Raw genomic sequence first — 16,840 nt, 5'->3', positions numbered from 1 at the left:
TCGGCGGGATTTTTTCCTCTTGGTAAATTTGCCTAACAGTTCAAAAATAGATTGTGCCTAATACACGTAATATACAAGACGATCTGGCACAGATAAGATAATGTTTAAAGATTAAAATGAATATTTTTTTAATTCTATTATCATTCAAATGGTGTTTCGACGTTTTATTATTTAAATTTAGAATGATGAAAGGACTGCGAAGATAATAATGGAATTTGTTTAATTATTAAAATGACATATAACAATTATGAAATTTCTGATATAAATTCAAATATTTTTTTAGAAACGTCGTCCACGTTTCAACCCATAGACGTCTACAGCAAAGCACAGGCTTTCCCAAAGATATCTTAATTAGTTATCTTTAAAGGGGATCTACTATAGACTCTGTGTTTAGCACTAATCGGTATAACATAACTCCTGAAGATGCCCCGTGGAGGGGTGAAACACGTGTTGAGTGAATTGACGGTGGCAGTTGTGTAAATCGCATTGTTTGCCGCATACGCATTTATCAGCGGGCTGGCGGGCGGTGCATTTCATTGCACGACTACCACCGCATGTGCGGAAGTGGCTAAATATTGGTCCTTTTCTTACTTAGGATGGACTCATGCAAGGTAACGCCTGATTCCATTAAATATTTAAGCTTATAGTAGACACCCTATAGTAGTAGTTGTAGACACCCACTGCTAGGCAACTGCCTCTCCCAAAGACATACTTTAATTACCAAACTTGGCAGCCGGGTTGGTGATCGCAGTTTGATATAAGTACACAGAGGACTCTGCTGCCCATTCTCTGGAAACTTGTTTTTAAGAAGTGGCAATCCTATATAATTAAAGCACAAAGTTTGAATTGCGACCTGCGATCACAATTCTGTCTTCTACCGCTATGTTATTACTGCTCATAGTAACACAATGTTAAAATTCGGTTATTTTCTTTTTATTTTTATCATTTAATTATTATGATATTTAAAGAGAAGCATATTTTCAACAGTAACACAGTCTATAACATGTGCAGCTGTCAACGGCATACTAAAATTACTCATTCTAATTTCAAAAACAGTAAAAATGAAGTATACATTCATTTTCTCTTTTATTACTTGTATCAGATGAGAAATGAATCAAGGCAAGTTTTACGAATGTAATTTATTATGACATAAATATTTTAAATAAATAACTAAATTCTATGGTGCTATAATCTATATGAATAAATAAAATTGAAGTTTGTGCGTTTGTTTGTAATATAAAATAACTGCTTTTTACTACATGTTTGGGGATATATTTTTCGGTAAATATACCAAAATTACAATTTTAAAATTTCTGTCTTTATGTCTACCTGTTTGTTCAAGCTTATACTGGCAAGTAGTTAATGTACTTTAGAGCAACTTAAACTAATTTTGTTTTTAAATTCTTTAACGATAAAGTAACTAAATAAACTAAATAGTTTTTTTTTTAATTCGCGGGCACAGCTGGCTATAAATAAAACGCTTAAATTAGTTGATGCTACATCTCATAAAATTTATTTATTTACATTATTATAATAAATATAAAATTAAATTACGAATTAAAAGTTTTCTCTAAAATTTTTTCCGTTTCATCTTGTTTCGTTGGTTGAGGCTTGCGTAAAAATCTGTCGTCCGGTAAGAACAGTAAAAGAATAGCAGAGGCTGTAAACAAAAGAAAGAATATCTCGATTTAATTTGTTTTTTAAAAACCAAAAGCAAGCAAAGCAGCCTTAGTTTTTGCGCATGCGTAGACCGATGGATTGACAGATAAGCGAAAGCATTTTGACAACTGTGATTATTTCGCTACAAGACCAATCATGAACGTAGTGAGGAGATTACCAGAAGAATTGATTATAAAGAAGATTAAGATTGAACTCCTCTATGAGGTATCCCTGTACTTAAAAATGAGAAAAAGAGCCCACAAGAAACTCAAAGTTTTTTTTTTTATCAAGTGTTCAATAACTTTAACAGTTGTACGACATACATTGCTTCATGTATATTGTTTTTAATAAAACATGAAATATATTGTGGTTATATACGCACCAGTGAATATAGAATTGAATAAATAAAATCCGGCTTCGCAGTTCACGTCGAGAAGTAGTTTTAGGATCTGAATAGAAGCTATTCCTCCCATTCTACTACCGTTCATGGTGAATGCCACAGCGAAAGCTCTGAAACAATATTATTTTTTATTAATTTCTTCGTAAATCAATTGACATCATAAGACTGTGTGCAGTTTTATGATTTATCTATTGTATATGGTTCTATAGACTAAAAACTAACTTAAGCTACCTATATAAATACCATTAACTTTGAATAGTCATCGGTAAGAGAAATCATTGGGATATTTTTTTTTTGGCCCCCCCTATGGGAGGCCTCTCGTACCTCTAATTTGTTGGGATCAGGGTCTTTGTTTACAAATAAGTTTTTCAGATTTTTCATTTTTATTCTTCGCTTACTGTCATACTTCTCAATTTCTTTTATTTACCTTATTCCCATCACAATATCTTTCATTTTGTTCTTTCATTCCTTATTGCTTTTATCGCCTTCCTTCCATCATCTTATTACTCTTAGGTGGCTAGGTACATTTTTTTATTCTTTATTTTATTATTTACATATTCCATATTTTTTTAACATAGTTTTCTTTGGGTTGTGCTTTCTTAATACATTACTACACTTTTCTTATTTAATTTTTGCTATTATTAATTGACTAGTTATTTTATGTGCAGTTTATTTGGTACCTACTTATCTATACTGTTTTGTTTCTATTAACAGTGTCACTCACCACCCTACATTGGGACATTCAGTTGCTGATACATAGCTTACATATTTTCTCCTTTACAATAGTTGTAAAGAAGAAAATATGACGTCTACTGTATGAAAAAGGCCTCCAAAGATCGCCAAGATGACCGGTCCGGACCGGACTTCTCGTGATCTTAACTATGTTGTCGGTCCTAGTGGAGGGTCTACCCACACTGCGTCTACCGTTTCGTGGTCGCTTGCACGACCGATATGCCTTGCTCACTGCTATTTTAGAATCTATCGTCGTTGCAGCCCATAAACGCCCACTGCAAGGTAGACATATCCAAAGATATCTATGGTAGTATATACCAGCACGAACGGCAGGTATGTAGAGAACGCTGTTGATCATTCTCTGAAAACTTGTTTGTGAGCACTGCTCAACCAATAAAGCCAATCCTATATAATTGATATCTAATAGATTCAGGCGTTACCTTGCGGAAGTCCATCCTAAGACACAGAGACTAATATATAGCTACTTTCGCTATGTAGCAGCCTCAGGAGATCCTGAGGATGCCCCGTGGAGGGGTGAAACACGTGTAGAGTAAATTAACGGTGGTAGTTGTGTTTCGCATTGTTTGCCGCACGCGCATTTTTTAGCGGGCTGGCGGGCGGTGCACTTCATTGCACGACTACTGCTGTATAGCGGAAGTAGCTGTATATTAGTACCTTACTTAGCTATATAATTAATGGACTAGTGTGAATTATATAAGATTTTATCTCCGAAATCGAACCTGCGACCTACTATCCCAAGTCTCATTCCTCTAGTCACAGCTGGACTACATCAAGTATAATGTAACTAGCTGTCCTCCTTCCGCTTTTCGTGTTCCGCACTGTTATAGGTTATTTGGAAAAATACATTCTTGATCATTTTTATTAGGCCAAAATAAATATTTGAACGGCTTCTTAAATCTATTTGGAGTAGAATTTTAAAAAACCTTTAAATAAAATTAATACACTTTTAATTCTTTTCTGTACTAATTTTATGATAAACTGATAATAAATATCTTTTTTCTTTCTTTCTTTGTCCTCAAAGATTAGGAATTAGTGATTAGATAATATACACACACATATATATATATGTAAGTTATTTTTTTAATTTTCGATGCTTACCTGAGATGAGTAGGAAAAAGAACGACCGCTATGGCTGAGTGAAGACTGAAAACCAAAATTCCGACCATAAATACAATGAAGATAGCAGCACTGGCGTAGGCGTTGGGCACTAGATTTGTCACGATACCGCAAGTACCGCACACGATAGTCAGTATTATCGCCATGTTTCGTCGTCCCAGACGGTTTACGATCTGAAACATAAATAACATTAATTATATTTCTTTATATAAATAAAAGCTTCAACGAGGCGAATGTATATCTCATTTTTCAGCAAAAGGCTTGTATATTTACGGCCGGAGTCGATAGATGGCGCTAGTTGTTATATTAGACAACTACACGTAATATATAAATATTCTGTCAGGATACTACAGGCCAAGAACTTCTTTCAGGATAAATAAAATAGTAAATAATAATTAATTTTCATATTTAGCTATCCAAGCATTGAAAACGCTTATAACAAAAATCTTTCGAGCGTTTACACTTATTTACAAAACATTCTGTGTGAAGCGATCCCTCTGAAATATATAACATTATTTTATTTTCCACATCCACTAGTAATTTTCAACAATCAATGTCGTTTCAGACCATAGACGTGAGACATAGGCCTTACCGGAAGATATCTGTGGGAGATATACACCAATACCTCACTTTGCTTCGTGGTTATGCCCAAAAAAAAACACGACGCAAATTGAAACGCCGCAAAGTGAAATTAAAATTTTCTATAGCAAACCATGTAAAGATCGAAGATAGGTTCAAGGGTCACGAAAATACTACTTTTTAAAAAGAAAATTGAACAAAGTAAACATTTAAAATACAAAAATAATATAATTCTGACAATAAATAAATTGGAAAAATATATACCTTTTTTGTAACCAGAAACAACACGTAAAAATTAAAAAAATACACATTACTAGTTAATTTATTTTAAAAAAACACAACACACTACATTACAACACACTACGTAATTGAAACTGAACTCTAAAATTAGCAGAACAAAGTGAAAATAAAACTATATTTAAATTGCGTTGATTATTAGTTAGAAAGGGAATCCCCGAGTTTTGATAGCATGGCGCAATTAGAAACAAGTGCTGCCATCTTTTGGGGAAAAGGAGAAAATTAAAAAAAAAAGACTCGAAACCAAAATGATGTGCACATAATAAATTGTTAAATTTAATTTAAAACAGCAACTGTTGAGTTTTTGGCCGGCTTTTCTCAACAGTTCACCGTTTAAACCCGGCGGTGGTTTACTACTTATAATGTAGTTAACACGAATAAAGATCTTTTTATGTATGAACAGATCATATGTCTGGAATTAATGATGATTTAAATAATATCTTACCAAACTGAGTAGCGCGTTCGCGATGGACTGAATTAAACTCACAACCATCACGAAGAGAAGCGATACTATGTTCAGAGAACACGGCACTGTGTTTGGCTGTAAACAATAAGTATATATTTCCATTTACTTAGCCTGAAAATGTTAAGTTTAAAGGAGTAAAAACCCTATATTTATTAAAGTTTGTTGCTTCTAATCATTCTTTTTGTAAATCTGTGAGAGAGGCATATGGCCCTTAGTTTGAACGAGCGATGTGCTCCGTCCAGTGCCATTTTAGATGAGCCAGTCTTCTTGCTATGTCAGTGATGTTGGTTCATATGCGGAACTCTTAATTTTTGAATCGACCTCACAGATAACATATTACGGTGTCTTAATACGAAAGTTGAACATTTTGGTTTTAAACCAGCACACATAGAGACGATTATATAGCTACAGTAATCCCTGGTGGGAATCAAACCCACGACCTCCAATCGAAGGGTCCGTTGTGTCAATCACTAGACTACCACAACTCATATGAGACACCTTATTCTTCCTCATTCCAGCTGATGGACGCCCACAGCACGGCATAGGTCTCTCTTAAAGATCGACACCATGACCAGTTCTGTGCTGCCGGTATACAGTGACTTCCCGCGATCGTAACTATGTCGTTAGTTCACCTATTGGAGGGCTTACCCACGTCGCGTCTACCGGCTTTTGGAGGCCACACTAGACACCTTATATAATAATAATGCATATAGTATATATTCTTTAATTACGTTATCTATTGTATCTGAACAGGGACTAGCTTGTGTCCTATATGATAGATAAGAATAGGACCAATATATAGCTACTTCCGCCATGCAGCAGTAGTCGTGCAATAAAGTTCACCGTCCATTAGCCCGCTGATAAATGCGCATGCGGCAAACAATGCAAATTACACAACTACCACCGTTAAATCACTTAACACGTGTTTCACCCCACGGGGCATCCTCAGGAGTAATGTTACACCGATTAGTACCAAACATAGAGCTTATATGCTAGAAACACTTCATGTTTGTTTTGTGTATAGAGATATAATTATTTTAGATTAAAATTTTATGCTTTTGAAAGAAAATTAGGAGCCAAAAGGCTTACATCAGCTGGTATACTCCGACTGTCGCTGATGAGACCGCAGATGCTTTTGTCCATTCCTTCACCAGTTCGCACGACTCTTATAAATTGATTTGCTATAATTGGCAACCAAACTGTGAAAGCTCCTAACCTGAGTAATTATAAAAAATATTATTGAATAGCGTTGAATATTATTACACATAAGAACAAATTATTTTTAATCACAAAATATTATTAAATTAACGTTTATAGAATAAAGAAAAAGGCATATTATACAACAAACGAATATTTAAACGAGAAGAATCCTTGCAATGACGTCGATTGATTATTTTATTTTTGTTTAGGCCATATGTGACAGAACATGTGTGTTGCAAAATCTGTATTATCAAACTATTTTAAAAGATGTATTGTTGAGGAGCTTCCACTTCCTTCTTCTCTACAAATATAACACCTTTTTTTTATGGTCCCCGCTGTTGGGGACCTCTCGTTCCCCTATCTCGTGTGGGACAGGGACTTTTTAATTCTAGTAATTTATTCATATTTTTTATTATTATCATTCTTCTCTTTCATATATCATCTTATCTGTCATACTGTTTCTTTCATTCTACAATTTTCCCAGTCTTTCTCTTTCATTCCTTTAGCCATACATCCATCCTCAACCACTACATTCTAGGTTTCCTTACTATTTTATTTTGCAACAGTAGTTATTGTTCAAATATTTAACACGTATTTTCTTTGTAATAATCATCTTATATTATACTATTTATTACACTGTTTTTGGTCCTACTATATTCCTTTTATTTCTATATTTTAGTGTTCGTTTTATTTTAACCTATTGCATTTATTACCATACCATACGAATATAACACCTTGCGAGTCAGACATAAAATAGATTAAAAAGAAAAAGTTGAAATCTGTCGGAGAGGCTTATGTCCTACAGTGCAAGTCATCGTTTCAGATCATGGACGCTCGCTGCAAGGCCTAGGCCTCCCTGTAGATATCTATTAGTAGATATACTTTAACTGCCATGCATGGCCGAAAGATTAGCGATTGCAGTGTGTTATTATAGTACGCATAGGATGTTGCTGCCTATCCTCGTGTAACTTGTTTGTGAGCAGTGACAATCTTATATTTTTCTTTGCACAAATTGAGTTATATAAGTTTGTACCCCGGGAATCGAATCCGCAACCTACGATCGCAAGTCTCAGTCCTATACCGCTGGACTATCACTGCTCGTTGGTTAAAATGATAATGATGATAATATCGTCTGGTTAAAAAAAAAAAAACTATACTTACTGCTGACACATAAAGAGTACGGTCATTACAGTTGTGTATTTAAGAAGCGGCATTTTAAAAAGCGGAAGAATCCTATCTCTGGTTGATTCTTTTTCATTCGGTCCGCTAAACTCCTGTGTTTCCATTATCAAATTTTCAATCTGAAATAATTGGTTTACTAAGATGAACCAACAATACAATATTATTATTATCAAATAATAAATTAATAATTAAAATCAAATTGCGTTATAAAAATAATATAAATTTGATTATACGAAATAATATATAAATATGGAATTATCCGTTCAAATTACAGTGTATAATATAAATACAATTCGTAATAATTGCAATACAATGTCCGAAACGTAAATTAAAAATTAAATCAACTTAAAATTATTAACATTTATAGATTATGTTAATATAGTGATCAAAATTTGACATATTCTTTTATACCAAGGCTTTTGCTAAAAAAACTTATTTTAGCAAAATAAAATAAGTGTATGTAAAATTCTAAATGAACCATAGTTTATCTTACCTTATACAGGATGATCGGTCATAGGTATAAAGCTTGAAAGGTGTGAATGAAACACATTATTTTTTTTATTTAAGTGTAAACAGGAAGATTGGTTACAGATAAAAAAGATTTTAAGTACGAATGTATATTTTTACTTGTGCACAAAAGACTTAAAAGCAATTACACCTATTTCTAATCATCCTGTATAAAGTGATCACTACGAAAAATGTTACACATTTTTTTCAATTGTGATGTGAATACATTACATCTGGCAGCACAAAATCTACAGGGATAGATAGTAAATAATAATTATTTTGATGCAAAAAAATTTACTATCAACAAAAGTTATTTTAACAGTTCTGTTGTTGAATAAATCATCATCTCTTATCTTTTACATAAGTGATTTAATATTCTTTTATATTTATATGTATTTCTGCCAAGTTTCTCTAGCCTAGAAGATTCATTTTGACGTCAATAAAAATATCATCCTATGTCGATAAGAGAATTTTTTTTTAAAGTGATGACAGCTTGCTTCAACGCCATCTAGCGATAAACAAAGGTAAATAGTACGTAGTAATAAATAATTACATTTAAATTTCCCGCCGATTTCTGATGGTTCAATCTATGGATGGTTCTGATGATATCTATTGCGTCTTGCTCCTGTCCTCGTGCGAACATGTATTTAGGGCTTTCCGTCACGAAGAGAAGTCCCAAAGCTGCAAGAAGACTTGGAACGGAGTAGACAAGGAGCAAAGTCCTCCAGGAGTTCCAGTAAATACCAAATACGGGTAGATAGATTGAGAACGATAGTGGTATAATGGGTATTGCGATAACTGAAAAAATACAATAAAGATTACATTTTAATGTTATAAGGTAAAAATAATAATTCATTTAAAAACTGGACACAGTCAAGGTTACATGACTTCATGTTCTGATCGGTCATCAGGGTGATTTTTGAGGTAATCGACTGACATGATGATCATAAGGAGTAAGTTTAAGGGTTCGGGATACTTGAAGGCTCGAAATATGACTTTCTTCCACCATTTTCTCCCGCTCTAACGTCTCCTGAAGTTCTAGTAATATTAGGCAGTAGCAACCGAACAAGTAGTTCTGCCTGTTCTACCTCATGTTCAAGTGACAGCACAAGCCGAACTCCCTTCTCCTTTAGTCTCCCTCCCTAGATTATTAAGAGCTCGATGGCTTCTCAACTAAGTAATGCAGTAAAGTGATGCAATCTAAGCTGAGACTTCCCGGAAATCCCTCAAGCGAGCCTTCGAACGCTGCAGATGTGACTTGGGAAACAGTGTAGCCAAGATCATGGGGTCAGGAACTACGGTTCTGGTTGCTACATACTACTATATTGTTAGATACGATGTGTCTGTACATCGGTGTGTTGGTATCTAAACCACTAAAAGGACTTCCAATTGTTTCTCTTCTGTCAACAATTAGGTGTTTATAAAAAATTCTCTTTAATAAAAGATAATTGTTATTCAAGTGATTTTACCACTTGTTCAGGCCGTCACAAAGATATCATTAAGTTTATCAAGTATGTGATGTAACTAAATACATGATAAACATTTATTTTGCATCAAAATTACACGCGTGCAGACAAGATAATTATAAAAAAATTAAGCCAAAAATCTACACTGAATACGATAAAATAATCACTAAGGTTTAATATTAAAACAAATGTTTATGCAGGCAAGACCAAGGTTTCATCAAAATATTATTAGTTTGTGTCGTCTATTAACATAAAATATCGGCATTGTTGTCCCTACAGGAAACTACCACCAGCTCGGAAGACAGTTCTGCGAAGAAGAACCGGTGAGAAACTCAACAGTTGCTCTTAAGAAATATAGTTCCGTATTTTTAAAGTTTTATAGTTTTTTAGTCATTACGTAAAAAATGGAAATGTAACTTACGCGCCATCACCCCCTGGGATGTTAAAAATAAACTGGTCACCAGCAACACCACCACGTTACGTTTCAATGCTGGTACACATTCGCTCACGAATGTCATGGCTAAAGAAATTATTCCAGCGGCACTAAGAAACAAAAGACATAGTAAATTAGTTATTTGATAACTAATTTCAATACACACAAACACATGTAAAGTAAAATATAATAAATACACGCAAAAAGTAAATTATAACTAAACATAATCTCAACGTGAATTTAAATATCACGAAGAACACGGTATATACATATTTTTTGGCCCCCTTTATTGAAGGCCTCTCGTGCACCCCTAACATGTGTAAAGTTAAGAATATTTGTTTATTATGAGTTATTCACAGTCTTAATTTATTTCTTCTTTCATACGTCACATTATCATTCATTCACTCTACTGCCAAGCATCACAATATCTTTCACTCTTTATCTTTTCAAACGGTTTTATTTAGTACGACCCGTACGGAATTTATTTGGATCAAAATTAGAAATTGAAATTTAAGCACCTTCCCGTTGTGAGATTGATCTGAAATTTGGTACACACATTTAATTTAGATGAAAATACAATATAATAAAATCAATAACATTATAAATCTAAGATGGCCACCGATACGAAATGGCGGATTACGTATTTTTCCTTAACCCCCTCAATATGGGTATCAAATGAAAGGTCAAGACGATGATTATGTCGAAATTTAAAATTCAAGATGGACGCCGTTCCAATATGGCGGACTAGGTACATATTTTTCCACAACCACCACAATATAGGTATCAAAAAACCGTTTAACTTAAATGTTTTTTATTATGTATATAATATTACATTCTTTTCTTTCGTCTTCTCTCATTCTTCACCTCAGTTCTTAATATTACAAGTGACATTTGGTTATTTTACATCTATTCTTTATTTTACAATTTTATTTTTATTCTATTTTCTTAAACTAGTACCGTATATATAATGTTACAAGTAAAACTTTCAAACCAAAATTTAAAAGATAAATAATATCCAACAAGTCGCACTGACTTTATTCATTATCATTCCAGCCGTTAATCCTTCACTGTTGTATATACGCCTATCCCATAGATTATCAACATATATATTATAAAAAAGTGCACTGCATGTGCGAAAGTGGCTAAATATTGGTCCTTTTCTTACTTAATGAAGAGCTTACCAAAAGGCTGCCACAGACAGCAGAATAATGAGCACAACCCAGTTAGGAGATAGGCTGGCAAGTGCGTTGACTGTCGCTGCTGAGAGGAGTGTATATAACAGCATCTGACGCCGCCCGTACTTATCGCCAAGGAATCCACAAACCATATTGCCTGCTATGATCCCTGTTATAATAGCAAGAATCAATTTTATTACAAATTAAGTATGTACTACTGTAATCATAGGAAAGTAACAAAACATAATAAAATGCAATAATAGTAGGAAAAGAAATTAAATTGTAAATTATGACTAAGAGATTATGTATCAAAATTGTAACATAGATATAAACAATAAAAGAAAAATTAGAAATTAAAGGCATGTAAAATGTTAAATAAATAAATAACAAAATAAGTATATTAAAGTAGCAGTCAGTAAGGAATGGCGACGGAAAAGATGCGATGTATGAAAGGTAAAAGAATGAATAGGAATGAAAAATAATGTGCGGGAGAAATAAGAATGAACGAAACATGTTAAAATGAATATCTCTTTATCTTGATGAATTAAAAAAGAACGTGGAAAAATCATCAAGCTAGATTTGTTGTTGCTATTTACTCAAGAGGGAGGAATGTATGAGAAGTCTTCAAATGTCCGACATGATAATATTTCAATAATATTATTTATAAATAATATCCGCATAGTTTTTCTTTTTATTTTTTTTACTAAAATATATATTTATGTATAGTAATTTTATTTTAAATTTAATTTAAAATAAGAATTTTGCCATCGGACACCTTCATACTCTTATACACTCTATTTATCTATTCTTTATAATAACAATGTTATTATAAATACAAATATATCTGATTTATATTGATATATATTATGATTGTTAAGTATTTATCATAGAAAATATTATTAAATGAACTGTGCAAAACAACGCACTTAAAATTTTGGCGGTTTTTTTAGGTTATAAATATTGATTCTATGTGATAGTTTTATCTATAGAGGCAAGTCAGTGAGATAGCACAAGTCGTAAGTAACTTACATATTATTGGTATTGAGGCAAGTAAGCCTTGCTGAGCGCTTGTAGTACCCAGTTCGCATGCGCTTGTGGGTATAATGAAGGTAGTACTGAAGACGATGCAAGCGAACGCAATGGTACTGAACCCACTTAAGGCTGTTATTGCGTAGCTGTACCAGCCGAAACCTGAAAGAAATGGTTTACTGAATTAATTGAGGATATGACGCTTGAGAATCAGGTTCTATTGTTCCGACTACAGTATCCGTTGACTAAAGGGAGTAACCGACATAGTACAGTAGATTGGCAAGTTGAATAGCACTTGGCAAGCTACATTTCGCGTGGAACAGATGGTCGGCAGGGTCTTAACGATCTGGAGCCGAGACCACAGACTGGCAAGGTCAGAATAGGACATCTGCTCACAAATTGAACGACGCTGAACGCAGTCTGGTTCTAATTTATTGCACTGGAAGTGCTTGATCTGTGAAGATGTCCAGGGTCCAGCAGCAGAGGTCTTATCGCTGAAATCATGACGATGATAGTTGCGAGACAAATTGAGGTAGGATACCTGGTAAGAATGGTCAATACCAGAGAGATTTATTCTAGCAGAAAAAACTAGGAGATACGGCGGGTAGCTTTTTATACCTTTCTATAGGTTCTATAAAATTAGTAACTTCTTTGGTAGGTAACTGTAAACGTTTTTTTCTTGTAATAAAAAGTTTTAAAAAATAACTGTTAAAAGTTCCTTTTTTAAAATACTTCAGTGATCCTTATCACCGTATTTGTTTAACAATAAATATCGCTAAAATAGGCGTATTTATAACGAATATTTTACAAATGTTATGAAAAAATAATGATGTTTTTTTGGCACCCGCTATTGGGGAGCTCTTGTACCCATATTTTGTTTTGGGGCGGGGTTTTTTCCTACTTTTATTAATTTATTTTCATGGTTAAGATATGTTTGGAACCTTCTTAAATTTATTAAGAATTGTGGGGTGGTACGACAATTTGATTTCAGTCTTAATCAAATTGGCTACTTCTTATCTTACTACAAAAGAGATCTGAACTGGATAATATCAGAAATAAGTTAACAGGCAGATGAAGTTATTAACTCCACAATTACTTTATTAAAGACATTTATATCAAAGATAACTGACGAAGTAAGTTTTGTTATGTCATCTAAAGAAAGACCGCGTTTTAGATTGTCACGCCTTTAGCATTCCTATTCGAATGTATCAGATAAGGTAAATATTAGGGAGACCAGAAAGTAATGCTTCCTTAAGTTAAATTCACCACCACATTTTTAATAAGTATTTATTTTTAATCAACAATATATTCATCTTCGTTATCAACACCCATTTGACATCTGGTATAAAAATTTCAATACCGGAGCGGTAAAGATCTTTCAGTTTTTCTGTGAAGTATTTCGATAGAAACATTACTTTCTGGTCACTCTAGTTATAGTAATAAAACTGTCAAATCAAAGTTTCTTTTGTAGTGCTAGTCCTGTAATGTTGCCTGATTGTAGTTTACTTATTATTTTTATCCAATGCACGCTCACTGCAAGTCATAGGCCTCCACTATGATCGCCATGACCTGTCCAGCGCTGCTTGCATCCTGCGATATTAAATAGGTCGTCGGTCCACTTATTGGGGACCCATCTACTGGCTTGAGGTCGCCACTCGGAAATCCCCCCACTGCCACTTAAGACGAGTAATTCTTCGAGCTACGTCAGTGGTCTTGAGTCTTCTGCAGATCTCCTCATTTGTGATTCGATCTCGCAGTGAAACTCTGGGCAAAGACCTTTCCATTGCCCTCTGAGTGACCTTGAAGTCCGGCGTAAGTGACCACGTCTGGAATCCGTACCTCATCACCGGTGACACACATTGGACAAAGACCTTCGTCTTCAAACATTGTCAGACTATCGTCTCCTAGCCACTATAAAAACTTTATTTAAAAAACTTACCAGCCATGTTGAGAGCATCTTCGAACGCCACATTACCATTATCACGAATCTTTTGAGAATTAGTCATGTTTTAAAATCTCAAAAATAAATCACAATAAAATATATATTTGCAAATTTTAATATGTCTTAGGCATATTTTTACTACACACGTTTGTAACTAGGAAGATATTGAATGATAAAAAACTTTTCGGCGCATGACCTTATCTAAACAGGAGTTTGAGATAGTATTTGATATAATTTTGCACGTGTAATGCGTCGATAAGAAAAATCTAATTGCACCTCGCGACAGCCGGCTGAAATATAATTTATGGTAGTGGGTAATTGTGATCTGTTTTGCATTTAACCGATCTGTTGTTGACAACCGCCATTGACTTCGTAAATATTAAAATTTGTTTAACAAAATTGTGTGGTTGTGTACTATCTTGTTATTACAAAAAAAGAAACATAAAATAACACCTTTAACTTTTTAAAATAAAAAATAAATCTATAATGAAAATTACCATACTGTTTTTTGTTGATCTAATAATTTTGTATTTTCTTTAAAAGTTGACAGTTATTAGGCAATGGTTGTTTAGCGGCAGAGGACCTGAACCAACGATTATATGTCCCGGGTTCAATTCCCGAGATTGAAAATATTAAACATTAGGAATTTTGTTCATTTTTGCTTGAAAACGAATAAGTGTTATGAATATATGTTGTTTCTAGCCCTCTTTATTTGGAGATTTTTTAACATTATCTTGGGAGGGTCTGAGACTTTTTTTCAATCATTTCTAATGTTTAATTCTTCTCTTCTATGAATCGCATTTTTTTACCTCTCTTCTTCTGTCTTCTATCAAAATTTACTTCGTATTTTTATATTCTTCTCCTCTATCTGTATCTTAGCTAACTCTCTATTCCACAATTTCCACAGTATCGCAGTAACAACATTTTCTTACTTAAATTTCTTTGACCTACATTTTTATTCTAATTTATTTTTGGTATACTCTGTTACATTTTTTTATTCATTTGACTTACAATCTGACTTGATATTTAGTTTTTACTCAACCTTATTTGTCTATTTATAACCTTCTTCATTATCTTACTGCAACATCTAAGAAACGCTGGGATTGTATGTTAAATCATCTACAGAAAATTTAAAATATTTGAATGTAGATATAATCCTGGAAAAGAGATTAGAGGTCTCGGTTCATTTTAGAATAGATAGATACGAGTATCACATAAAGTAGCTTCGTAACATACTAATGCGGAATCAGGTATTCTAACTATTTCTGGGTCAAATGATAGAATTTTTTTCCGCCATCAGATAAAGTATATCGGTTCTCGATAACACTGTTATTATCAATCTAAATCGCTTATCCAATATTATACATTTTATTATTTATTCAAGGCTAACATTTATCGATCATTGAACTTTTAATCTACGATTGCAATTATGTAATGCAGTTTTAAGAATAATATCTGCATAAAAATTACGTAACTAAATGTAACTAGACGGATACTTATGTTTTTTTTAAAATGTCCCATTCTATGGGGACCCTTCGTATCCCTAGCTGTTGTGGGACAGTGACTTTGTTTTTGTTTAATAATTTTTCATGTTATATTTTTATTTAAACGCTCTTCTATCGTTCGTCCTATGATCTTTGATTCCTTTATTTTCTTTCTTTCTGCAATTCTTCTTTCTTTCCATTTCATATCCATTTTTCTTTTTATCCGATACAATTCTTTCTTCTTATAAGATATACTCTTCTACTAATACTACTAATTTCTTTGTTTTTATTTTGTATCACGTTTTGAATCTATTCTAGGTATACATTTTTATATGTTTTATTTTATTTAATTGCCTTATTTTTACACTTCATTTACTTTTTTAATTTTAGCTCAACTATTGTTTCTTTTTATCTCGTTTTGCGCAATCGTTTTGAACATTTTTAGGAACGTTGGTCTTGCTTGAATACTTACGTTAGATACGTAGGGGAACAAGATACAACATTTGAGGATGTGGCGGTGACGTCATCGTTTAGACCGGACTCACTGCTCCCTGGAAAGATATGCCTAAAGCACACATTGCTTAGGCGAACATGAGAATTCGGGTGCATTAAGAGCGAATTTTAGCTCTCAAAATCGGCATCTTAAACGGTCTTTCAAAGCTAAGCTATGATCATATAACATTTTGTTATTTAGGGAGAGGAGACTAGTATGTGTAAGCGATAAGTATTGCATTGCAAGGTCTTCTTAAACCTGTTCTAAAGCTACATGGGTTGTTCACCCCAGTCTCTATTAGCTGCCATTCTTCATCCAAGTTCCGGCACTAGCATGGTGAATTCCTGGATGGCTGAGAAGCTACGTATTTTAAAGTAGTAAGTGAAATTTGGAAGGTTTTTCTATATATTTTTTTTAATATGTAAGCAATTCCTTTCAAATCGTTTGTTCGGTCAGCTTTAAGTTATGCAATTTTAAATTTCGAATAAAGTATTATTCGTTTAAGCAGGTTTCCAAATAGATAAGTTTTCTGCCTGGATATTTTGCCCTATGACATTACAAGGTACTTTTTTTTATTTCTAACGAGGTTTTATTCGGACAATGTTAAATAAAACGTCAGTTATTTTAATATTGTTTATTATTTTTATTAATATCTGATT

At 33.3% G+C, this 16,840-nt stretch overlaps 1 protein-coding gene across 1 annotated transcript; it reads right to left on the bottom strand.

Annotated features, from left to right (window-relative positions):
- Positions 1–1,507: 1,507 nt before the first annotated feature.
- LOC137923418 (putative transporter SVOPL) lies at positions 1,508–14,482 on the bottom strand. Its single transcript, XM_068766671.1, has 11 exons — positions 14,202–14,482; positions 12,263–12,424; positions 11,240–11,402; positions 10,047–10,168; positions 8,713–8,957; positions 7,632–7,771; positions 6,360–6,486; positions 5,250–5,345; positions 3,911–4,101; positions 2,042–2,169; positions 1,508–1,660 (listed from the first exon to the last, which is right to left on the bottom strand). The coding sequence occupies exons 1-11, from the start codon at positions 14,266–14,268 to the stop codon at positions 1,551–1,553; spliced, it is 1,551 nt and encodes a 516-aa protein (XP_068622772.1). The 5' UTR covers positions 14,269–14,482; the 3' UTR covers positions 1,508–1,550.
- Positions 14,483–16,840: the final 2,358 nt, after the last annotated feature.

The sequence above is a fragment of the Battus philenor genome, unplaced genomic scaffold (genome assembly GCF_028537555.1).
Source record: "Battus philenor isolate CCGP_79_NKW_IND1 unplaced genomic scaffold, ilBatPhil1.0.hap1 SCAF_10, whole genome shotgun sequence".
NCBI classification, from domain to species: domain Eukaryota; kingdom Metazoa; phylum Arthropoda; class Insecta; order Lepidoptera; family Papilionidae; genus Battus; species Battus philenor.
The sequence above is the reverse complement of the archived record's forward strand: the minus strand, read 5'-3'. Positions and strand labels throughout refer to the sequence as shown.